We start from the raw sequence: 27,637 nt of genomic DNA, 5'->3' as shown, positions 1-27,637 counted from the left end.
CAAAAAATCATCCTACAATACTTTACGTACTTTCAACTACGCTTTGGATGCCCGTTCTTTCGCGGGTGTGTTCTAGCATTTATCATCCTTGCTTAAAGTATTTCAGTTTGGGTTATTTTGGGAGGAAAACGAAAATATAGGCGTCCATATATTGTTTCCGTCATCAGACTCCAATAGTTTACTCGGGTGACTTTTAATATTTCAGTGACCGTTTTATATAGTAATTACAGTATGTTCATAGTAAACAGAAAAACAGAAAGAATAAAAATCGGTATTTGGAAAAAAGGGGGAGGGCCAAAAAAAATGTGCCCAGTCCCCAAGTACCTTTGACTTTTGATACTTCTCCAGTTATTTTTTTTACAGTTAATATACGCTCCATTTCCCCGCGATTTCGCGGGTGTGTTCTAGTGATTTTTAAATGAGAACGCACGCAATAGAATAGAAACATTACCGAGAGGTCTGTGTCATAAACTATTCCAGCAACGGGCAAAACTAATTGAACAGTAATCCAAAAGTGTAAAATACCGAGCTGAAAATTAAAGAAGGGACTTACCATTAGATAGTTAAGATTTTTGTATATATAGTGTATTTACATTTTACCGTTTTTTTAAATGACAGAACTTGAGCAACTTTTATATGTGAATGATGATGGACGACTTTTAGTGTGTACCAGAATAGTGTAAATAATGGTGATACTGATAGGGTCACATCCCCCAGAGGAGATAATTAATATCTCTTTTATAGTTTTAAAAGTTTTATCTTTTAAACACAATTCAGAGAATTTTAACCGTGTGAGTGAATTTACACCGATTCTATGATTGGTGGTTCTCCTGACATAGGAGGGAGTTGCAGTACAGGTAAACAGGTAATACACGTCGCTTCCCTCCCTTTCAACATGTTTCCCCTTCGAATTTGATATCATACACAGCACAAGGTATGCATTGTACATGATGTAGGTCGTTGTAGTGAGTCAATGTCAGTTAAAGTTTTATTTCACACCCGCAAAAAGTGGCACACGTCAATTATCCAATGTTAAAGCCTAAACTCATATGCATTCAAATAAAGAAAATCCATTACATGAATTGGGTCAATATCTAGAACGATAATTTTTCAGGACCTTTGGCCCTAAAATCAGAAAGGTTAGCAGGTTAGCCTTTTCTTGAAGGTCCCAATACTTTAACTGGTCATCTTTGTTTTGTTTTCTAAGAACAGAATATTAAATGACCAAGGATTTGTTTAAAAAGAAAGTTCAAGATTACAAATCCTGGACATGACCAACAAAAATTAGTCAAAATAGTCATGATAGTGTTTTAAATATAAATCACCACAAGAATCTTTTGATTGAATAATTAAATTTACTCTTTAATAATCTGCTTCAGTGACTCATTTAGAAGATGTGACATTATATCAAAGAATTTAAAATGTCATTTCTACATGTATGCATGTGTAGTAGTCCAAATAGTTATGACGTCTTGAAAGGCTATTATATTTTTTTTCTTTAACACCTTACTTCGATTTTATAATCTAAAAAGAAATCAGACAAACGTTTAAAAAAATGTAGTCGACATGTTCCCGCCTCGGATGGAATTGTTACTTAAATATTATTACTTCTGCATGTTCTGTAGGGATTAATTGGAAATATTTTGCACAAACAAACACATAAAAGGTAAGAATTTTTATATATATATATGCATTTTTTTTAGCCTTCAATGAAAATTTGATGTCTAAATTGGGTCTCAAAGTTGAGAGCAAAATATGCTCTCAAAGTCCAACCGAAAATGGCGTCTTCATCATTATGACGTCGAAGTAAGGCGTCAAAGAAAAAAATTATAATAGCCTTTTAAGACGTCATAATTATTTGAGCTACATGTGTAGCAGAAGCAATTCTGCTGGAGATTCTGTGATGTGGACCACAGCTTGTTCTGGTTTGTGAACTGATATATATATATATGGAGACAATTGATGCCAAATTTAAAAGCGCTATAAAATATCTTAGTAAATGAAAACCATTAAAAGTGAAAACAATATATAATTTAATAATCAAAGTACATTACTTTTATCATGATAAGCCAAACGTTTGTAGAAATGGAGCATTCAATTACTTCAATTAACCCAAATTAAGAAGGCATGTACATGTAGCAGATGCACTAACCAAGAGGGTGGTTAGAAAGATTGGCTCAGTCCTCAATTGATTCAACATAATAATCTAAAACAAGTTCTATTAAATCGTGTAAATACTGTGGATTCATTTATTTTTGTGGGTACCAATTTTCGTGGATTAAGGAAATCTTACATGTTTGTGGATATTCAATTTCGTGGTTTTGCTCAAATCTGCATATCAGCCTATAGCAAATTTGCTATTCGTTGAACATTTAATTTTGTGGTTACCCTGTTCCCACGAAATCCACGAAAATTGATATCCAATGAATAATAATGAATTCACAGTATATAAGTTTCTCAAAGAAGGTAACCAAAGAGTTTGTGACGATGCAAATATTAAACTTTACAATGAAAATAAATATCTTTGACCAATGAATTCAAAAAGAAAAGCTATGTAATTTAACAAATATATACTGAATAAACTTCATGTAATTCAATATTAAAGAAGTATGAAATTTATAGTTTTAAACAAGGGAAATAATAATGACATAATAATCCTAACTGCCACACATGTATATCAGCTATTTTCGTTTCTGAAAGCAGTCAACTGTTTGTTGATGGTATCTAATTTTATAGTGACCTTTGAAATGTTCATTAACTTATATATATACATGTACATAATTAGTTTTGTTTTAAAATAATTATACACTTAATGGAGATTTTTTGTGCTACAGTTGTTGATATGACTTATATGAATGATATCAATTTCATGAGGGGGGCAGAACTTTTTTCGGGACGTCAGTATCAGCTGTTTTTAAGCTCGGGATTTTGGGATTGATCCTTTCGGGATCAGGGGATTCTTTTTTCAAATTTGGGATGTCAGGATTTAAATTTCTTAAACTTCAGGACCTCGGGATTTCATGTTTTTAAGCCCAGGATTTCTGGACCAGGACCCCTCCGACAGCCCCTCTTCTATATGTTCAACTGCCACAAATATTGTAAACTATAAACTCTGTTTTTCCTGGTTTATTTGAACCAACACCTGAAGTTAAATCCTCAATATGATGCTTAATCAAGCATCAAATGATCACTTGAGTATTCTTGAAATCATTACACGTGAATACTCTTATACAAATGTACATACAGTCAGGAACCTCAGATGTTCAGTAGTTGTATGGTTGATGTGGTTCATAAGTGTCTTCCCTTTTTTATGTTGATTAGACCGTTTGTTTACCTGTTTGAATAGTTTTACATAATTAGTCAGTTTGTTGCCCTTTATAGCTTACGGTACTTGTGAGCCAAGGCTCTGTGTTCAAGACTGTACTTTGACCTATAATGGTTGACATTTACAAATTGTGGCTTGGATGGAGAGTTGTCTCATTGGCATTCATCATGTTCATAACACATCTTCTTATATACAAAATGTATCTATCAACACTTAAAGGATACTAAGTAGCAGTAATTTGATTTCATTGACATGTTCATGTATTGGTCTAGCTTAGCATACCATCATGAACATGAAAATAAGATAAATAATATGCTGTCTCATTTAAATTATATATGGTTTTTAATATCTATTTATATTCACATAATTAAACACTGTATGTCATGTATGTATGATGTTTTGAATATTTTATTTTACAGCCAATCATGGCAGTCACAGTTTCTGTCTTAGCCAACATTGTTGGAGTTCTTGGCCTTGTTGTCATAGTGATAAAACTGGTACAAAAAGTTCTGTCACACAGGAAGTGGGTAGCAGTATATGATGCTTTGCCTGGAGAGAGTCATAAGAAACATTGGCTGTGGGGTCATGTACATCTGGTAAAGTTTTACAGTTGACTTTCATGTACTGTGGATTCATTCATATTTGTTGAATAACATCTTTCGTGGATTTTCTTTGGTCCAGGCGGACCACAAATTTAAATGATCAGCTTATTCTATATTTTCTCAAGGAACGTATGCAGATTTTGCCAAATTATTGGAATTTAATATAGATGAAAATGCAAGTTTAACTCAATCCTCTAAAATTGGTACCAATGAAAATAAATGAATCCACAGTATTTCATATGTGTAACATCATCTGTCCAAAGTTCTTAGTTTCACACAATTTTCTATAGTTTAAAGTCAAATAGATATAGGAAGATGTGGTGTGAGTGCCAATGAGACAACTCTCCATCCAAATAACAATTTAAAAATTAAACCATAATAGGTTAAAGTACGGCCTTCAACACGGAGCCTTGGCTCACACCGAACAACAAGCTATAAAGGGCCCCAAAATTACTAGTGTAAAACCATTCAAACGGGAAAACCAACGGTCTAATCTATATAAACAAAACGAGAAACGAGAAACACGTATATATTACATAGACAAACGACAACTACTGTACATCAGATTCCAGTATCAAAAATTGAAACCAAAGTTAATTGGACAGAAATTGAATACAATGATAAGCAAAACCATCTATGAAGGTTGAAGAATAATAATTATAAGATCCTCTGAATTTGCAAAAACAGTAAGTCATTTTAATTCATTCAAAATTATTCGAGTTCTATAGTTAAATGAAAAGGTTGATATAATCTGGTCAGAAAAATCAGTTGCAATGTCACCTCCACAACATAAATCTTTTCAAAGGGATGTACTGTAGATCCAACTAATTTTAGTGAACAATAGACAACTTTCGATTTCCATGCAAATCTGTCAATCATGTCAATTGGTTTTAGTGAACATCATTGGTGCGTTTAGGTGTGTCATCACTTGAGTTTATTTGTTGAGCGATTAGTGAAAAAAATTATAATCCTATATTGCACAAATTATTGGGCAAATTAAATTCTTATAATTGACAATCAGCACTGCTACCATAAGGGAATTGTGATTAGGTACCTACAGAACAAATACTATTTCTAGTTTATCCTGAACTTGGATTATCATTAAGAGGCTTCATGAACGTTAATAGGGCAGGGATACGGGTGATCCCCTCTATCTAGTAAATGACATCATATAGGTGCGCATAATTGACATTTTTTTCTTCAGTGATGGACAAACTCAAAAGTGGTCTATTTATTTCCATGGCTTTCATGAGTAGAAAAAAAGCAAATAAATTGTAAAATACTTAGATCTTTCCTTATATAACCATGTAAAGTAAATTTGAAACTCATGACTTTAAATCACCCTTCTATATATCATGTATAGAGGCTAGTAAAGAGACCAAACATAAAAATAAAATGTCTACAAAACTGATTTGGTTTACAGCATTTAACCTACTAATGTTTTTGGTCAAATGAGTAATGAAACAAGGCTATACCAAAAAAGAACGTACTAACATTGACATTTTTATACTGGACATCATGCAGCACAATTATAATAAGAACTCACTTTCTGCATGTTCGTTGTCCGTCGTCGTTAACTTTTAGAAAAATCTTCTCCTCTGAAACTACTGGGCCAAATGAAACCACACTTGGCCACAATCATCATTGGGGTATCTAGTTTAAAAAATGTGTGGCGTGACCCGCCAAACAAAACAAGATGGCCGCCATGGCTAAAAACAGAACATAGGGGTAAAATGCAGTTTTTGGCTTATAACTCAAAAACCAAAGCATTTAGAGCAAATCTGACAAGGGGTAAAATTGTTTATCAGGTCAAGATCTATCTGCCCTGAAATTTTCAGATGAATCAGACAACCAGTTGTTGGGTTGCTGCCCCTGAATTGGTAATTTTAGGGAAATTTTGCTGTTTTTGGTTATTATCTTGAATATTATTATAGATAGAGAGAAACTGTAAACAGCAATAATGTTCAACAAAGTAAGATTTACAAATAAGTCATCAGGACCAAAATGGTCAGTTGACCCCTTTAGAAGTTATTGCCCTTTAAAGTCAATTTTTAACCATTTTTCGTAAATTTTATATATCTTTTACAAAAATCTTCTCATCTGAAACTGTTGGGCCAACTTAATCCAAACTTGGCCACAATCATCTTTGGGGTATCTAGTTTAAAAAATGTGTGGTGTGACCCGCCAAACCAACCAAGATGGCCGCCATGGCTAAAAATAGAACATAGGGGTAAAACGCAGTTTTTAGCTTATAACTCAAAAACCAAAGCATTTAGAGCAAATCTGACATGGGGTAAAATTGTTCATCAGGTCAAGTCCTATCTGCCCTGAAATTTTCAGATGAATCAGAGAACCGGTTGTTGGGTTGCTGTCCCTGAAATGGTAATTTTAAGAAAATTTTGTTGTTTTTGGTTATTATCTTGAATATTATTATAGATAGAGTTAATCTGTAAACAGCAAAAATGTTCAGCATAGTAAGATTTACAAATAAGTCAACATGACCAAAATGGTCAATTGAACCCCTAAGGAGTTATTTTTCTTTACAGTCAATTTTTAACAATTTTCATAAAACTTGTAGATTTTTACTACCGGTTGCATTTTCCACAGAAACTACTGGACCAAGTTTATTATAAATAGTGATAATTGTAAGCAGCAAGAATGTTCAGTAAAGTAAGATGTACAAACATATCACCATCACCAAAAACATAATTTTGTCATGAATCCATCTGCTTCCTATGTTTAATATTCACATAGACCAAGGTGAGCGACACAGGCTCTTTAGAGCCTCTAGTTTTTAATTTAGATTGATTATGCATGTCTCTTTACATAGTATGTGACGCGTAACAGTTTATAACTACATTTACATGCAAGTGTTTTGATATATGACTTTGATAAGTAGGTGTTCTCTTATATGCATTTGATACGGTGCATTTATTATCGATATATTTCAGACTTCATTTATGAAAGGAAATTTATAATGCAGAAATATTTTTTTTTTGTGTCTATTTCAGATGTAGATTCAAATATTTTTCACTTCAAACGATAAAACAAAACTTCTTCAAATCTTTTATATGATGTATAGTTCGGCGTCCCCAAAAAAGAAGCCAAGGAAAGTGTTTATCTCTTCTTCACAACACGAATCCATTGAATCTCGGTATTTATCATGTTTATAGTTTTTCCAACAATGACGTTCTACCTCCATAAGCCTGCAAATGCCATGGCGGGTCACATATCTGCATTCAGATTTACCAAAATTACAATAATGTATCTCACATTTTTTTCTATTCTTTAAAACCGCAATAATAAATGCACATAAAAACTCCTGCATTTTCAGTAGTAATATTTGCAGATTTATATTTTCAGTACCCAGGTCCAAATGAAGAAGGATTAAAATTTCAGTTGGAATGGGTTGCAAACTTTCCCAAAATTTATTGTATATGGATAAGTCTTATTCGCCCAGTTGTTGTGTTACATCATCCAGATTCATTAAAAGCTATTCTAAAATCTTCAGGTTTGTGCTATCACAAGATCTCACAAGATCTCAAACAGCTAATACATGTACACTGTAAATTCAGAAGTTATTGCTATGTATTTAATATTGTGAAAAAAGTGACAGGGTTATTATCCTATAATTTAAACTCACATTTTGAAACTTTTCATGTGAATTAATCTAGATTATTCTCAATATCACTTAAATTTAAATCATTTACATCCACAATGACAAAATCACAATATAAATAAATGCACCCAATAATTTGTGAATTTGCAGTACAAATATATCATGAACCATGTAATCGCCTTCCTCAGTCTGCTTACCTTTTGGAGACTTTCATGTACATGGACCAATTTTCCACTTTATTTACCTGACTATTTATGTTTTTCAGTACCCTGGTCCCAATGAAGAGGGGTTGAAATTTCAGATGGAGAGGGTCTCCAGATTTCCCAAACTTCATTGCTTGTGGATAAGTTTTATTCGTCCTATCATTGTTATGCACCATCCTGATACCATGCGAGCTATCCTTAAAACTTCAGGTTTGTTATTTACTATCTGCTTTACTTTTAGGCCTTTTATTTTTTTCATAACTAGTGCTGTAAAGTTCCTGGGAACATTTTGATGTATATTCATTTATTGTAAGCAGCTTTTTATTTATTAACAATAATCAATTGCTAGAATTTGCGTTTCTGTCATAGGTAAAAAAAAATTCTATAATACTAGTATTTGGTATGAAAACTTAAGCCTTTGTTAATTTAAGAATTTTAACATGATTCTTTAGAATAGTAGAAATCTCTTAACAAAAAGTATAAGGAAACTACATGTATCATGGTGACCTGAAACTATATATTATTAATTGGGATAGCATGGTAATTTGTGTTTTTCTTAGTGGAAAGTACAGTTCTTGTTAGCCATTAATAGGGTACTGATCAACGATTCTAAATTCCTAGTACTGTAAACCTAGATTTTGTCAAAAATTACAGGCTAACTTTAAAGGAAGCTAAACTGGCACATAAAACCATAAATGTACACTTCAAACCAATGTTTTTGCTTTGAAAAAACTATTGTTATATATATTTTAACCTTTGCAAATAATTTCTTTAATATTCAGGAAATATCTCTTCTGGAAGTACACCACTAATTCATGGTCCCATTGCTTTCTATGTTAAATTCCTCCGTTTCAAGCAGGAACACCTCTTTTATTTTAAGTTCAAATAAAGTGGCAATCATTGCATGTCAAAGCAACACCTTCTGGTGTCCTGTACTGAAAAATTCAACATACCTTACATTGCATATAAGAAAGAACTGGTTCCCAGAACTTCGGATGTACCAAAACAGGTACTTCCGATCTGACAAAAAGGCAAAATGTACCCTCCTTTTTAAATGTCATGCCATTTTTTTATTATTCACATTTATCTGTCAAAAATTGTTCTACAATGATCACCAGTCATGCAGCTTTCATTTGATACCAAAATTGATAAAATATTCTAAATATTTTGAAAGTTATGTCCATGCGTAGGAACTATTTTGTGTTAAATATGTACTACTTTCTGGTATGTGCTTTCTGGCCGGGCCCGAATTAGTGGTGTTACACCTTCTAGCTTTTTGTATATAGTTTATCCATCTTTGCACTATTTGTATTAGGAATAAATTAAAGGAAGTAAATCCTATTAGATACTTGTTGACTTAACTAGCTTATACTTGAATAATTAGTTATGGTTGTAGCAAGATGAAGAAGTTGTGGTGTGAATGTCAGTGAAACAGCAGCCCAACAACATTTAGGATAGGAAAAGAGCTTGCGTGAGCTCTAAATGATTTGATTCTAGCCAAGTTGTGAATGCATAAATAATAGATTACAAAAAATATTGACACAAAGGTTTATTGATCTATCTTGTAATGATATGTATATGTTTATGATGCGCTCCATAGATAAGCACTGATACTGATGACGTTATACACGTACACGATGTAACTGTTTGGAATTATACTTGTGTGCCTAAACTATTGTTGTACTTCTTATTGCCCTCATATCGTAGAAATAACAATATATATCTTTCTCATTAATTTGTGGATTTAACTTTTTTGATGATTTAAGTAATGCACATCTGTCATTTTAGTTTTTACCTTATTTTGTTGTGTTTTAGAACCTAAACCAAGAGGCCTAGGTACAGTGTATATAATGGGTGTGGACTGGTTAGGAGAAGGTTTACTGATTGCCAATGGGGAGCGTTGGGCCAGAAACAGACGACTACTGACACCAGCTTTCCATTTTGATATACTTCAACCATACATCAAAGTTTACAATAGAGCAACAGATATACTGTTGGTAAATATTTGTATACAAAAGTGTAACACATGTACTTTGAGTGAAAATATATAAAGCATCATATACTGTTAATTCAGAAATTATTGTGATTTAGTCAGTTTAGACTTAAATGCAATTTTAATTTGACAATTTTGAAAAATATCCTGTTTAATTCATATAAAATATTTCAAAATGTGAGTTTAAATTATTGCTTTTACCACTCTGTCGCATTTTTCACAATAATTAAAACCTCGCAATAATTTCTGAATTTACAGTATTCTGGAGGTAATCATCTTCTTTCCAGCAGTATATTTACATTATACAATAAAAAAACAGCATTAAAGATAAGTATTACAGATGAGTGGATATATGGCAAATTGAATGCATATAGATTAAAGACATAAACATAATAATGTGATGTAGACTGTGCTGTTGTAGGAGACTAACACACAGAGCAGACAGATCTGGATTTTTGCTAGTAAACAATCTAACAGTCCACAGACCAACATATTTTTCAACTCTTCTGGAATTTACCCACATGACTTTAGCCAATTATAATATAGGAAAGATTTTGCCCCCCTGAAGATAAAGAAAAATAAATTACCTGCATTCTCCTAGATTTTGTGCATTGCATACAATGACTTTCAGTACACTTTAAAGTCTATTCTTGTTTTTATTTCATTTGCTTAAAAAGATTGTAAAACTATTTTATGCACAAATACAAGTTAAGGTTATTAAATGTGTCAATGGCTGTTAATGTTTTGCAGATTATCAGTGATGAGTAGAACCTGCCTTTTTTTAATAACTTTTTTTTTAATGATTTTTTAAATCATTTTGTAGGAAAAGATAGAAGACCGATCTAGAGCTAACAAGTCATTTGAATTGTTCTCTAACATAGGTCTATGCTCCTTAGATATCATACTGAGATGTGCCTTTTCTTATGAGAGTAACTGTCAGACACTGGGGTAAGATATCTTATTAAAAATTTACCTGAAATTCATGTGATAGAAATTTTGCTGTCCCCAGCATTTCCTGTCAGAGTTGGGGTAACTGTAATTGTAATCGTTAATCAGCTGTAATTGATTACAATTGTTCAAGTAATCATTGTAATCATTAATCAGCCAAAAATCTGATTACATGTAATTTAATTTAATCAATTACTTTTCAAAATACCCTGTAATCCTGATTACTTTATGATTACATTCTGATTACAATAAAAACCAGATGCTCCGCAGGGCGTAGCTTTATACGACCGCAGAGGTTGAACCCTGAACGGCTGGATTCCGCTCTAAATTTGGATTGTGATTAAATAGTTGACACAGCATAGGTTTCTGACACAGAATGAATGTATTCAAATGAACTTAAAATTTTTGTTTTCTCTTAGAGCAATTCACTATGCTGTTGAATATTAATCCTCTCAAAAAAATGTTTGAAGAAATTTTCTTTTTATTTATGAAATTTCAAATGAGAAAAATTGAACCCAATTTTTTAATCACATCCCCCTTTCCCTTATTCCAAAACTAATTTCAATTAAAATATTCTAATGGAGTTTGCAACAATTACTACTCATTTAAATACATCATAAAATATTAAGATGTAAAAAAACTGCTTGTTATCACTGAATGGTAAAGATTATTTAAATTTATCAGTTGGTAGTAAAAAGTGAATATACATTGTATATTGTATATAACAAAGATTTAAGTTGATTCTGGACAAAGAAAGATAACTCCAATTAAAAAAAAATCTTGCAGATATTTCTAGCTTACTATACTGGACAAAGAAAGATAACTCTTAATTAAAAAAAAAATTGCTATTTCACAATATTGTGAAATTAGATATTTCTTGCCATTGCACAATACTGTGCAATTGAAAAGACTTGCTATTGCACAATACTTAATATAATAATTTTAGATCCTGATTTGGACCAACTTAAAAACTGGGCCCATAATCAAAAATCTAAGTACATGTTTAGATTCAGCATATCAAAGAGGCCCAAGAATTTAATTTTTGTTAAAATCAAACTTAGTTTAATTTTGGACCCTTTGCACTTTAATTTAGACCAATTTTAAAACTGGACCAAAAATTAGGAATCTACATACACAGTTAGATTTGGCATATCAAAGAACCCCAATTATTCAATTTTTTATGAAATCAAACAATGTTTAATTTTGGACCTCGATTTGGGCCAACTTGAAAATTGGGCCAATAATCAAAAATCTAAGTACATTTTTAGATTCAGCATATCAAAGAACCCCAAGGTTTCAATTTTTGTTAAAATCAAACTAAGTTTAATTTTGGACCCTTTGGACCTTAATGTAGACCAATTTGAAAATGGGACCAAAATGGGAATCTACATACACAGTTAGATTCGGCATATTAAAGAACCCCAATTATTCAATTTTGATGAAATTAAACAAAGTTTAATTTTGGACCCTTTGGGCCCCTTTTTCCTTAACTGTTGGGACCAAAACTCCCAAAATCAATACCAACCTTCCTTTTATAGTCATAAACCTTGTGTTTAAATTTCATAGATTTCTATTTACTTATACTAACGCTATGGTGCGAAAACCAAGAAAAAAGCTTAATTGGGTCCCTTTTTGGCCCCTAATTCCTAAACTGTTGGGACCGAAACTCCCAAAATTAATACCAACCTTCCTTTTGTGGTCATAAACATTGTGTTTAAATTTCATTGATTTCTATTTACTTTAACTAAAGTTATTGTGCGAAAACCAAGAATAATGCTTATTTGGGCCCTTTTTTGGCCCCTAATTCCTAAACTGTTGAAACCAAAACTCCCAAAATCAATCCCAACCTTTCTTTTACGGTCATAAACCTTGTGTCAAAATTTCATAGATTTCTATTAACTTAAACTAAAGTTATAGTGCGAAAACCAAGAAAATGCTTATTTGGGCCCTTTTTGGCCCCTAATTCCTAAAATGTTGGGACCAAAACTCCCAAAATCAATACCAGCCTTCCTTTTATAGTCATAAACCTTGTGTTAAAATTTCATAGATTTCTATTCACTTTTACTAAAGTTAGAGTGAGAAAACTAAAAGTATTCGGACGACGACGCAGACGACGACGCAAACGTGATAGCAATATACGACGAAAATTTGTTCAAAATTTGCGGTCGTATAATAAAAATCTTAAACTGTGTGTTTATGGTCATTAAAGGAAACTTTTTGTTATTCTTATTCAATTTATATTAAACATGTTAAAGATAGTTTGATTTACTTTTTTGGGGATAAAGCATGACAATTTGTCTGTATGCTTCAGTAAAAACTTAACTGTTACAGTATTGAAAAGTCATCAATAGCCTAAAAAGAGACATATAATACAATTATATGTTTCTGGTCTTATTAAAAGATATTGTACATATATTCACAATTTAAAGATGTACATAAATATTTGATAATAACTGTAATATATTCAAGTTGAACTTTTCTTTAACCCTTAATTATAATCTTTTGTTAATGTTGTGATTTTTGTATACTTTGAATTGACAGATAGGAATCCAATTAAGTTTTGTTTTTAATGCAATTACCAACTGAGTATAGCTGTAGGACAATATAATGTGATCATTTATCTAATTAGCACAAAATTTATTAAAAGTTGGACAAAGATCTTGTTTAAAATAAGCAAATTTTTGTATGTATTTGGACTGGACATGTAAAATGCAATGATTTTTAGCACTTGCATTTTGTTTAAACTGGTAACTTTATTTCATCCATCTTTTAACTCCCATAAACTGCACCTTGAAACAAATATAAATTAAATAGATATAGGAAGATGTGGTGTGAGTGCCAATGAGACAACTCTCCATCCAAATAACAATTTAAAAAGTAAACCATTATAGGTTAAAGTACGGCCTTCAACACAGAGCCTTGGCTCACACCAAACAACAAGCTATAAAGGGCCCCAAAATTACTAGTGTAAAACCATTCAAACGGGAAAACCAACGGTCTAATCTATATAAACAAAACGAGAAACATGTATATATTACATGTACATAAACAAACGACAACTACTGTACATCAGATTCCTGACTTAGGACAGGTGCAAACATTTGCAGCGGGATTAAACGTTTTAATGGATCTAAACCTTCTCCCTTTTTCCCGAAACAATAGCATAACATCACAACATAGAAAAACCTTAAGTCTAGAATAGGTCAGAAGACAAACAGCAAACACTTTTTATAAAGCTATATTCAATTGGAGTCAAAATAATTAAGGGATTCATGATGATAAAGTTCAACAGGTCGACATAACCAGTGACACAATGTTCATGTATGTATGAAGTGAAGTTTTGAGGTTTATGAAATAGATGAAGTTTGAAGTAATCATTTTATAATATATAGCAAACACAATACTTTCTAAAAAATGCTATAGTTAAATTCCTATATAAAAACGCTTACAATTTCATTAATAAATACAAAAGCAATAAAAGGATTTAGATTGACAACCATAGGATAAAAACGAGAATAATCTGGAATTTCATGAAACTTTCAAACAGGTGAGAGGTTTAGCTAGTGATAAAACTAGGTTTAATCCACCATTTTCTGCATAAAAGAAATGCCAGTACCAAGTCAGAAATGTGACAGTTGTTATCCATTTGTTTGATATCTTTGAGTTTTCAATTTTGCCATTTGATAAGGGATTATCTGTTTTGAATTTTCCTTGGAGATCACTATTCTAGTTTTTTTTTACCTTTTATTTATTTGTGTAGAAATACCTAACAAAGGGAGATAAATTTGAATCTACAAATACCTATTAAAGGGAGATAAATTTGGATGTTTTATTATTTTAGAGAAAGCCATCCATATGTTTGTGCTGTGGAAACATTGAGTGAAATTTGGGTGGATAGATCTTTGTAAGTAAATAGTTAATGATAAAAACTAGGGTTCATTAATATAAGATATGTCTGTTTTTGTATTGATATCAAAGGGAGATAACTTTCAGTATTGACGATGATGAAAAATAAAGTATTTATCTTTTCCAACATTTCAATTTCTATTTGATGAGTTTTTTTAAAGAGTATTTATATGTTTATACACAACTTAAAACAGCTTGAACTGAATTTGATATCAAATTTAAGATTGTTCTTTCATTATCAATTAAGAACATATGTTACAGAAGATGGTTTTGGAATGACAATCCATGAGTGATAAATAGAATTACAGCAAAATAAACATGTCCCTCACACAGGTTAATGTTAATTATTTCCTTAGCTGATTGGTATATTATAAATTATAAAGTTATAAAGTTTTATTGATTTCAAGTGAGAGTTCTGAATATAATAATTGCTGTTGAATTTTTACAGGTAACAATTGATCAATAGTTGTCTTTTATGTATTTTTATATTTCATTCCGTCTTTCCGCAACAAACCATTATACAGAGTTTTTTTCTAAACGCTTTCAGATATTGGGCTGATTTTTGGTATGTGAGTTAACAATGATGAGTTACAGATCAAATTTAATTTTTTTTTGCTCTGCTTATTTTTGCCAAAACTACGGGTTTGCACTTTGATAAATTGTTAAAAATCACAGTTATACGGACTATTTTTTAAAATGCTTTCGAATATTTGGCTGATTTTTCGGAATGTGAGCTAACGATGATGAGTTACAGATCAAGTTTAAGTTTCGTTCCCCTCCGTCTATTTATGCCAAAATAAGGGGTTTACATCTTTGAGAATTGTTGAAAATCACAGTTATACAGACATTTTTCTATACGCCTCCAGATTTTGAGCTGATTCTTGATATGTGAGACTTCCATCATGTTTGTGTCCACATGTGTTATTGAAATTGCAGATTTTTCAACTTTTTGAGATTGGGCCATTCGTGTGACTTTGACACATCTAGTTTATTCTATATTTATGATTGCAGAAACCCAGTTTTGTTTCCAGACTTCATTTTCTACCTAACAAAAAAGGGCAGGGAATTTAGAAAAGCTTGTGATTATGTGCACACTGTTGCTGAAGAAATTATTGAGAAAAGGAGAAAAACACTGGTTTGTAGTGCTATGTATCATAAATAAATGAAGATGTAAGGTGTAAATCAACGACACAAAAAATAACCAATAAACATCATGATTCCATAGATCTGAGCTGACACAGTTAGTTTCTTTGATAAAAGTTCATAAAATAAGGAACATGTCTTCTAAGTTTAAAGTTCATGTGGCTTCAATGTCACGGTTAAGTACCTTGAACCAAAATTTTAACCACATAGAACCAAACTTTTACATTTACGGTAAACCATAATTTTGGATATATATTTTTGGATTGCACATCATAATGAACATGTTTTATTTTAAGGTGATTACATCTTAATGCAAATTTTGTTAAAATCAAAACTCTTACCTGTTATTGAACTAAGGAACAGTTGATAGAAAGAAAAAGACTGACTAACAGACAGAAACAGCCATAGAATATTTGTCTTAATGCCCCCTTCTTTAATATACAGACACAAAACATTTATTTGATTTTAATACAAAATAAAAATATACAATACAAACTTGTTTGCCTATGTGACATCATTATAATCATATAATAAACCATGTTCAAGTTCTGGTTTATCATAATAAACCAGCTAAATTTGGTATATTTCTGAATATTATTTTGTTCATCTATATGTGATAATGTTTTTAACTGTGTATTTACAGGAAGTCGAAGGATTACCTAACAAAGACACGGGTAAAAGAACGAGATATTTAGATTTTCTGGATATATTGATTACAGCGAAAGATGAAAATGGTGAAGGATTAACTCCCTTAGAGATCAGAAATGAGGTTGATACTTTCCTATTTGAAGGTAATTAAGCTACAGATAAAAAGGATGTTGATTTTTTAAGAATTAATTTAGAGCAGACTTTAATTAGGTGCAGATTTTCCAAAACAGATGCATAATACTTTTGTTAAAATTTTCCCAATGTGCTCTCCATAAATAAAATACCATGTGGTTAGATTAAATAAATAGATCAGACAATCCCATTTCACAAAAGTATGACGTATGTACACTGACCACAATGTTATTTATTTGCATTGCATAAAGTATTTTACCATTATTCAAATAACATTGCAGGCAGGGTCTTATCAAAGTCATATTTCATCTATTATCTCCTACAAAATAAAATCATGTTATGACAGATATTTTTCATTTTAATACCCCATACAAAGTTGCATATGGTATAATGTTTTTGACCAATCTGTCAGTCAGTCTATTTATTGGTTCTGTTCTTGTTATCACAACTCCTCTGAAATGTAGATCTGCATATCCACAGGAAGCTATCATTCAATTTTTACGCCCCATTTATGGGCATTATGTTTTCTGGTCTGGGCGTCCGTCTGTCTGTTCCTCCATCTGTTCGTCCGTATGTCCGTTTGTTCGTCCCTCTTTAGGTTAAAGTTTTTGGTAGAGGTAGTTTTTGATGAAGTTGAAGTCCAATCAACTTGAAAATAGTATACATGTTCCCTATGAAATGATCTTTCTTATTTTAATGACAAATTAGAGAATTTCACCCATTTTCACGGTCCACTGAACATAGAAAATTATACTGCAGATGGGGCATCCATGTACTGAGGACACATTCTTGTTTTCTATGAGTCATTCCATTTTTAACTTTGAAATTTGGCCTAAATATACTGCTGCAATAGTTTGAGTGTACATGTGTTTTTTTTGTTTTTTTTTAATGGCTGCTCATTGACATATACTTTTCATTTTACATATTTAAAGCCTTGAACCACAAATTCGGAAATCCATGGAGCAATGATTACCCCACTAATAACCATAATTGTATGTGCTAATATCTTACAGGACATGATACAACAACCAGTTCTATGTGCTGGACTTTGTATTCTATCTCACAACATCCTAAATGGCAGAAAAAAATACAGGAAGAAATAGATCATTTATTGAAAGCTAAAAAATCTTCTGAAATTGAATCGTAAGTTATATAGAGAATGCATTCAGTGTATTTTTGTTTGAATCAGTGACTGTATCATAACACAAAACCTAAAGGAAACAATATTTGCAAGGATCATATGAAAATAGATTCCTTGAAAACATAAAGTATGATTTTATATTTTTCCAATCAAGAACAATTTTGGAAGGGTAAAATGCCCTAATTAAAAATAATTGTTAAGTATGAGGAAATTTTAAGGTGTATTATATTTTTAATATTGTTAATATTTATAGAGATTTTATGTCAAAGGTTGCAAAATTCTAATTTTTCTACAAAAAAGGATGAAATTTGCATATTTTCACACATATTTCTTATTTGGCTATATGAAGTGCATACAAATGCTACAATAGTATTAACATGAAATTTTGTGTTTATATAGACAAGCATTGTGGTAAATTATTGAGTTGGTACTTGCATGTATTATAAATTTGCAGGCCAAAAAGCTAGGGAAAAATTAGTAAAGAAAGGACTTTTTTCTTATGACAAACTGTAGAAAGTAAAGCAAAAAAATATCTTTTTGTAGGGAGGACTTACCAAAACTAGAATCATTAACCCTTTGTATCAAGGAAGGAATGAGACTGCATTGTCCTGTTGGTTTTATATCTCGTGTCACCACCAAGGAGATGATCATAGATGGCGTTACAATCCCTGCCAATACAACGTTAGCATTACAGATATATAATCTCCATCACAATGACACTGTGTGGGAAAATCCACATGATTTCATGCCTGAACGATTTTTACCTGAAAACTCAGCTGACCGAGATTCGTATGCTTTTATTCCTTTTTCAGCAGGGCCAAGGTAGGTATTACTTTTAAAATTTGAATAATAGAACAGGCATGAATATAGAAATTATTGTGAGGATTTTATCATTGAGAATAATGTGACTGACTCCCATAATAAGAACTCTCATTCTGATATCTGATACTTTCCTGAAATCCCAATAATTAAACCACATCTTTGTCCAGTCTACCAAAATCACAATAATAACTTCACACGATATTTCTTTTATACAGTACTTGTAAGTGTGCTGTTTATTGCTGTTAATACACTGGGTCAATATAAAAAAAGGAGATGTGGTATGATTGCCAAATGAGCATACCTGCCAACTTTCACGATTTAGGCGTGTACTACACGATTTTGACCCTTAGTCACGATTGCACGATCGTGTTCCTGAAAAACCCTCTAAAACACGATTTGGTGAAAATATACACGAAAAATATTGTTGTTCCCGATTTTGAACTGTGTCTAATGGAGGAAAATCGTGTTCAGCCAATCAAATTGTGTGATCTCATGATCAAATAAATCAGCCAAACAAAAACGTTTTCTCTCAAGATTGTTTTAACATGCTAGATATTGAACTTGTGTTGTATTCCTCTGTTTGTTGATGTAAAAACGTGAACATGGCAAATGATTTTTCAACTGTAAGGAGGTTCTTACACAGAATAAGAATAAAAGCATAGCTGATTGACAAACTTCAATGATGCAGTACTACCATGAATATAATAAATAGTAGTTTATTCACTAATTTATTGACATTACATATACACTTGCTGTAACATAATTTCATTTATGTATTCAATCATTTAAAGTATAATGTACTATTCATTATTTTTCACATGGACCCCCACACCCACATCAACATGAGGAATCCCTTAAATGAGGGACTACCCTTAGTCAAGGGGTCACTCTTGTAAAAAATAAAATAGAAAAATGTAGATTTATTAACTTTAAAATGGGAAATTCTGACATTATATTTGGAACAGCTTTTCTAAATGAAGAGTCCTATTATTTTGAATAATAAAGAAGATATAAGGCCAAAAACATATCAAAATTCTTGGACATGTGTTGACCATATAATACCAGATAGGTCATAATATGTATAGTTCTTTGGGAAAAGTTTCTTCAAATAATATGCATATGAATGTGTGCTCATTTGTACATTAAAAGTGGTTTTTAATGTCCTAACATTGAGGGGGGATCCCTATGTGTTGTTCCCAACCTGATAACGGTCCTTCTTTGTGTATAATTTTAAATTGGAAAAGTCAACAACTATTTAGTATCCTTACACATGAAAGTAATTCCTGGTCTTACAGCTACATGTTCATATTTTCTGCTGATATAATAACTAGAATCATGCAAATAAACTTTAAAAAAGGGATGTAAGCTCATCTTACAAATCATGCAAATATGACACTTTTTCTAGACTATAAAACAGCACACGCAAAATAGTCATCGCAAAGAATTTTAAACTTTGAAATTGTTGTCACGCGCTAATGTAAGCCAAAAAAGTGTCCCATGAAATTGTGTCCTCTAGAACATTATTTCACAGTTCAGCTGTGAAATTTTGTTCATGGGACAAAATATCACATTTGTTAACCATAAAATAGTGTCTCCCTTAGTGAAAAATTGTCCCTAGTACTTGCACATAATTTCATGGATGTTTTATAAAAATATGTCAGAAAGGACAATATTTCATAGTGTAGCTATTTTTTTCTGTCCCTATAGAAGGGAAATAATTTAGAAATCATTGAAATGTTTTAATCAATTAGTTAAATCATAATTGAAATTTTAATAAAGACAACAAAGATGTGAACAAAAATGAAAAGTGATGAATATAAACAGCTGTATAATTATGTGTCTGATGGCCAATACCCTCCATAATTTGATAATAATGATAAGAGATCATTTAGAAGGAAGGCAAAGCAGTTTCAAATTAAAAACAATGAAATGTATTATATACATGTTGACAAAAAACACAAGAGCAAACATTAAAACTTGTAATTCAATCATAATTTCAATCAAGCATTTATAAATATTATTCCTGACATTATTGATCTTGTTAAAAAGGATAATTCAAAGATGTTAAAACAATTCATAGATTTCTATTGCTTATTTCATAGTGTAGCTATTTTTAGCTCACCTGGCCCGAAGGGCCAAGTGAGCTTTTCTCATCACTTGGCTTCCGGCGTCGTCCGGCGTTGTCCTGCGTTAACTTTTACAAAAATCTTCTCCTCTGAAACTACTAGGCCAAATTTAACCAAACTCGGCCACAATCATCATTGGGGTATCTAGTTTAAAAATTGTGTCCGGTGACCCCGCCAACTAACCAAGATGGCCGCCATGGCTATAAATAGAACATAGGGGTAAAATGCAGTTTTTGGCTTATAACTCAAAAACCAAAGCATTTAGGGCAAATCTGACATGGGGTAATATTGTTAATCAGGTTAAGATCTATCTGCTCTGAGATTTTCAGATGAATCTGACATTCCGTTGTTAGGTTGCTGCCCCTGAATTGGTAATTTTAAGGAAATTTTGTTGTTTTTGGTTATTATCTTGAATATTATTTTAGATAGAGATAAACTGTAAAGAAGCAATAATGTTCAGCAAAGTAAGATCTACAAATAAGTCAACATGACCAAAATGATCAGTTGACCACTTTAGGAGTTATTGCCCTTTATAGTCAATTTTTAACCATTTTTCGTAAATCTTAGTAATCTTTTAGAAAAATCTTCTCCTCTGAAACTGCTGGACCAAATTATTTGAAACTTGGCCACAATCATCATTGGGGTATCTAGTTTAAAAATTGTGTCCGGTGACCACGCCAACTAACCAAGATGACCGCCATGGCTATAAATAGAACATAGGGGTAAAATGCAGTTTTTGGCTTATAACTCAAAAACCAAATAATTTAGAGAAAATCTGACATGAAGTAAAATTGTTAATCAGGTCAAGATCTATCTGCCCTGAAATTTTCAGATGAATTGGACAACCTGTTTTTGGGTTGCGGCCCCTGAATTGTTAATTTTAAGGAAATTTTGCTGTTTTTGGTTATTATATTGAATATTATTATAGATATAGGTAAACTGTAAACAGCAATAATGTTCAGCAAGGTCAGAGTTACAAATAAGTCAACATGACCAAAATGGTCAGTTGACCTCTTTAGGAGTTATTGCCCTTTAAAGTCAATTTTTAACCATTTTTCGTAAATTTTATATATCTTTTACTAAAATCTTCTTCTCTGAAACTGCTGTGCCAAATTGATCCAAACTTGGCCACAATCATCTTTGGGGTTTCTTGTTTAAGAAATGTGTCCGGTGACCTGGCCATCAAACCAAGATGGCCGCCACGGCTAAAAATAGAACATAGGGGTAAAATGCAGTTTTTGGCTTATAACTCAAAAACCAAATAATTTAGAGAAAATCTGACATGAAGTAAAATTGTTAATCAGGTCAAGATCTATCTGCCCTGAAATTTTCAGATGAATTGGACAACCTGTTTTTGGGTTGCGGCCCCTGAATTGGTAATTTTAAGGACATTTTGCTGTTTTTGGTTATTATATTGAATATTATTATAGATATAGGTAAACTATAAACAGCAATAATTTTCAGCAAAGTAAGATCTACAAATAAGTCAACATGAACGAAATGGTCAATTGACCCCTGTAGGAGTTATTGAACTTTGTAGTCAATTTTCAATCTGCTTCCTTTGTTTAATATTCACATAGACCAAGGTGAGCGACACAGGCTCTTTAGAGCCTCTAGTTTTCTGTCCCTATAGAAGGGAAATAATTTAGAAATCATTGAAATGTTTTAATCAATTAGTTAAATCATAATTGAAATTTAAATAAAGACAACACAGATGTGAACAAAAATGTCACAAGACTTTTATGCAATATTATATGGACCTGATTTCACTATGAAAAAATGTCCAACGAAGGTCACAATAGAATCTCTTGTTAAGGGACACTTTTACATAGAGGTTGACAATATTTTATAATACAATTATGTCCTGGACCAAATTTCATAGATCATATCTGTGAAATTTTGTTCATGGGACATAATTTCATGGAGGACACTATTTAATCCTACACTAAAACCCCCATGGGCATTTTCAAAAGTTTGCAGGTATGAATGAGACAACTCTCCACAAGAGACCAAGTGACACAGAAATTAACAACTATAGGTCAACGTACGTCCTTCAAAAATGAGCAAAGCCCATACCGCTTAGTCAGCTATAAAAGGCCGCAAAATAACAAATGTAAAACAATTCAAACAACAAACTAATAATTTGTTATATGAAATTTACTTGAAGGGCAGTAACAAAATTTCTCTTTTTCTGCTCAAATTATTCATTACATGTTATAATATTAGTTAAAAATTATAATATTTCTACAACCATCACATGAGTTCTTCAAAGGTCTGTATAATGCATACATTATGTTTTTAGATTTGAACCAACTGACTATTATGTGCAGGTTGTATGCAGACTTTTGCAAAACCACATAATCATTTATCCACAAAAAGGAAAGTATTCTGCAATCCAGGAAAATTGGTACCCATAAAAATAGATCAATCCTCAGTAGAATATGTTAACATTAATTTCCTTTTATATCACTTTATCAGCAGGGATAGATTATTGAAAAATGCTATCACAAAAAAGGAGGCAAGAAAAGTCTTAACACTAAGAATAAAAGTGTGAAAATAAATAGTACCAATTATATCTAGATAATTTTCAATAAAGAATATTTTAACTTATACACGAATGATATATTATTTTCAGAAATTGTATTGGTCAACATTTTGCCATGAATGAACAAAAGGTTGTACTTGCCAGACTTCTTCAAAAGTAAGTATACAATAGAAGTCCCAATTGGGACAACATCCCTAATGCGCCTTGATATGAGGAATTTAAAAGTCATGTGTAAACAAAAATTCTCTGTGTAGTGATATTTGACACTTTTCATTGATAAACAAGTGACTGAACTTAACCATTTGAGTTAATTTAGAAAGAAGGGGAACACAGAATAAATGTGTAAAATCTATGGAGCTATTAAATGTGTTCAAAGTATTAAATTTTCAAAGAACTTATTATGTTAAAAATGTGATTTTTTTATCATAAAGGCCGCATCACAAAAGGATACTCGGGGTTTGCTAATTTACGGAAAAAGTAATCTCACTTCATAACCCGAAAATTTAACCACATATGTCAAAAAGTCTCAGCTTCGAAACAAGCCATCACACATATCCAAGTTAACAATATGGACTCACAGAGCAACAGAAGAAAACATTACCATTTCCGCCTATGGAGAAACTAATATGCATCTATACCCAGTTGTCATACATTCTTCTTTAAAACAGATTTACAAGGTTAAATGGAGCAACTAACTGAGAATGTATGAAGCCACAATCTAATATTTGTTGCTATAATGTTTTATAATTTGGTAACATATACAAGTTAGAAAGAGATGTACCATACACAAAAATACAGCAGCATCCCAATAATTCAAGTTACCAAAATACATAGAGAAGTCAAAGTTTAGTCTTCAACAATAGTTAGATGTTAATGATATTTCAAGCTCAAAAACTCTTTAAAAAAATGTAACAAAGTTTCATGATTTACTTTTTCAGTGATGAAAAAATCTGTATATTTTTCATGGGGAGATAACTTTCACAAAAATGTTAAATTCTAGGGATGCTGCTAATATAAAAAAGAAGATGTGGTATGATTGCCAATGAGACAACTATCCACAAAAGACTAACATGACACAAACATTAACAATTATAGGGTACCTTACGGCCTTCAACATTGAGCGAAGCCCATACCGCATATAGTCAGCTATAAAAGGCCCTGATAAGACAATGTAAAACAATTCAAGGGAGAAAACTAACTGCCTTATTTATGTAAAAAATGAACAAAAAACAAATATGTAACACATAAACAAATGACAACCACTGAATTACAGGCTCCTGACTTGGGACAGGCGCTAACTAAGGTACACTTCTTTAGGTCAAAATAATGTCCTTCTGTTACACTATTTTATACACAGAATCTTCGTGCAAGATGCACTTGTACACTTCCTATTTCGTTTCTTCAAACTATTATGTTGTTTTAATTTTATTTTGGGGATGGCATGGACTAGACATATCTGCTCATTATAGTATACATTTGTATCCACTTCTACTTATAATTAAGTCACTAGTCGTAATATTAGAAACTGTCTAAGAATCATTATCATACAATGCTATTGTGCACCTCTTTTGTGTTTTAGGTATGATAAATTTTACAACTTGCTATTGTGTTTTTAAGGTTTACTTTTCAACCAGATCCAGACTGTCTGGTGAAGAAAAAGATAGGAGTTGTAATGAGAGCTGAAAATGGAATAAAACTGTTAGCACATCCAAGGTCTTAAAGATCTGAAATACATTGTAGTTTGTTGTTGCCTGGTATTTACTACTGAAATTATGATTTATTGTGATTTGTTTATTTTTCACATTCATTTGTTATGATTGTTTGTATTTGTTTTTTAATCATTTTTTATAATATGTGACCAATTTGAATTTGTTTATTTTGTGCCATTTATTTTCGTGGGTATCAATTTTCGTAGATTGGGGAAAACTGACTTGTTCGTGGATATTTGATTTCATGGTTTTGCCGAAACCTGCGTACAAGCCTATAGAAAATTTGTTATTCATTGTACATTTAATTTTGTGGTTCACCTGTACCCACGAAATCTACGAAAATTGGTATCCAATGAATAATAATGAATCCACAGTAGTTTAACTTATCAGAGTATATATTAGACAGCCATATTTTCTGTCAGATTGTAAAAGGAGTGCATGGGGTTGGTAGGGAGTCACTTGACATAAATAATTGTGATATTTGGTTGTATTGTAGAGAAAAATTTGACAAACATTATTTTTTTTAAATTGTATATTGTGTGTTGATCAGAGTGTTGTGAATAGGGTGTCTTGAGGTTAGAAGGGCATTCTAGCTTATATATAGTTATCAAGTAATTATCTATTTTTGGACTTGCAACAATCAGTTTGCATATTAAAAGTATACATTATGACTTAATTGTGTGTCAGTTTGCTACAACTGTAAAGTAATCATAGAATTGAATGAATTATGAGTGTGATTATTGTGATAATGTTTTATTGTGAGGAAAGTAAGTGGTTGAAAAAAATCAGCTTTTATTAGAATTAATTTTAAACATTGTGTACCAAATTGTCTTTCATTGATTATTGTTATTAACACAGACTTAAAATTAAATAAATTTACAAATGATATTATAAATAATAGTATAATTGTTGTTATGTTTAATTAAAGTGGAATTCTCAACAATGTCTTGACTTTATCAAGCTAAGGACATTGTTCATAATTTTCCTATGATTTTGTAATCACTTTTCCAGGATTTATTTGTTTAATTATATGTTGTTCTTGGAAAAGAAAAGAAAAACCCTCCATTTAATTTCTATGCAAAACCAAATAAAAATAATCTATACTTAATATTGAGTTTTGTTGTGACTCATTTCATTTTTAGCTCACCTGGCCCAAAGAGCCAAGAGAGCTTTGCTCACCACTTGGCGTCTGGTGTCCGTTGTCATTAAGTTTTACAATCAAAGAGCAGATTGCTCCGAGGGATACGATTTTCCATTGTTTTCATTGATAAAATTGAGAATAGAAATGGGGAATGTGTCAAAGAGACAACAACCCGACCAAATAAAAAAACAACAGCAGAAGGTCACCAACAGGTCTTCAATGTAGCGAGATATTCCCACACCCAGAGGCGTCTTTAACATAATACATGTTTTAGTATTATTTTCAAAAATAATTCAACTGCACATGTAAAATGCTCGTAAAGTGTAACAATTACGTAATCTGAATAGTAAATCAACTTTAAAAATAGCCAATTTATGTGAACGACACAGGCTCTTTAGAGCCTCTAGTTGTACTAGTTTGTTTGGTTAAAATTCTGCTCATATGTAAAAATGTATCATGTTAAAGCATCTCAATTCTTGGAGGCAAAACTCCACTATATTGTTTCTAGCTATTTTAACAATTGGTTAACATTTGCATTTAAGTCAATTGGAGAACCACTAATGGTAAGTCAATAATATTTGGTATTTAGTTTGTTTTCACATTAGAATATCTCATTCTCAATATTTGGCGTCTCTTCTTCAGTCAGTATCCATGCATTGACTTCTCATTCTCATTCAATTTTAATATTTGCATTATACTATCAAATCTAAATACAGAGAAGGAATACTATTGCAGTTTATTTGGATTTTATTCCAGTAGGAGAGTGTAGAACAGTTTACTTTTATTGTCGAGCCTTCGACTTTAGTCAAAAAAGCGAGACTAAGCGATCCTACTTTCCGTCGTCGTCAGTGTCGTCGTCGGCGGCGTCCACAAATATTCACTCTGTGGTTAAAGTTTTTGAAATTTTAATTACTTTCTTAAACTATACTGGATTTCTACCAAACTTGGACAGAAGCTTGTTTATGATCATAAGATAGTATCCAGAAGTAAATTTTGTAAAAATAAAATTCCATTTTTTCCGTATTTAACTTATAAATGGGCTTAGTTTTTTTCTGCGGGGAAACATAACATTCACTCTGTGGTTAAAGTTTTCAGAATTTTAATAACTTTCTTAAACTATCCTGGGTTTGTACCAAACTTGGACAGAAGCTTGTTTATGATCATAAGATAGTATCCAGAAGTAAATTTTGTAAAAAAATAAATCCATTTTTTCCATATTATACTTTAAAATGGACTTAATTTTTCTGCGGTGAAACATTACATTCACTCTGTGGTTAAAGTTTTTAGAATTTAATTAACTGTCTTAAAATATCCTGGGTTTGTACCAAACTGTGATAGAAGCATATTTATGATCATAAGATATTATCCAGAAGTAAATTTTGTAAAAAGATAACTCCATTTTTTCTATATTTTACTTTTAAATGGACTTAGATTTTCTTCCAGTTAACATTACATACAGTCTACAGTTAAAGTTTTCAAAACATTTAATAGATTCATTAACTATCCTAGATTTTTACCAAACTTGGACAGAAGCTTCTTACAATCATAAGATAGTATCAAGAGGAATATTTTTATAGATTTTTTTCCTCATTTTTGTTGAGCCTGGGATTTACAGCAAAAGTAGGCGAGACACT

General features: G+C 31.5%; 1 protein-coding gene across 2 annotated transcripts; it reads left to right on the top strand.

Moving 5' to 3' along the window:
• Window positions 1–859: 859 nt before the first annotated feature.
• On the top strand, window positions 860–25,962 carry LOC134693771 (cytochrome P450 4F6-like). 2 transcript variants are annotated; one of them, XM_063554678.1, is made up of 12 exons: window positions 860–934; window positions 3,745–3,921; window positions 7,812–7,959; window positions 9,565–9,746; window positions 10,566–10,690; window positions 14,532–14,594; window positions 15,608–15,731; window positions 16,383–16,530; window positions 17,533–17,662; window positions 18,204–18,482; window positions 23,244–23,309; window positions 24,771–25,962. In XM_063554678.1, exons 2-12 carry the CDS (start codon window positions 3,751–3,753, stop codon window positions 24,871–24,873), a joined length of 1,539 nt encoding a protein of 512 aa, XP_063410748.1. In that variant the 5' UTR covers window positions 860–934; window positions 3,745–3,750; the 3' UTR covers window positions 24,874–25,962. The 2 variants fall into 2 exon arrangements, with proteins under 2 accessions (XP_063410748.1, XP_063410749.1); XM_063554679.1 differs by lacking the exon at window positions 860–934 and adding an exon at window positions 1,589–1,666.
• Window positions 25,963–27,637: the final 1,675 nt, after the last annotated feature.

Source organism: Mytilus trossulus, chromosome 12, assembly GCF_036588685.1.
Source record: "Mytilus trossulus isolate FHL-02 chromosome 12, PNRI_Mtr1.1.1.hap1, whole genome shotgun sequence".
In the NCBI taxonomy this organism is placed as follows: Eukaryota; Metazoa; Mollusca; class Bivalvia; order Mytilida; family Mytilidae; genus Mytilus; species Mytilus trossulus.
This window is presented reverse-complemented; position numbering and strand designations above follow the sequence as displayed.

Bases quoted from the DNA above. Each gene is read 5' to 3' on its own strand.
- LOC134693771 (XM_063554678.1), top strand. From the start codon at position 3,751: ATGGCAGTCACAGTTTCTGTCTTAGCCAACATTGTTGGAGTTCTTGGC. The intron at 9,747-10,565 runs GTAAATATTTGT...ATCATTTTGTAG, and splicing joins GAGCAACAGATATACTGTTG to GAAAAGATAGAAGACCGATC. The intron at 14,595-15,607 runs GTAAGTAAATAG...TTATGATTGCAG, and splicing joins ATTTGGGTGGATAGATCTTT to AAACCCAGTTTTGTTTCCAG.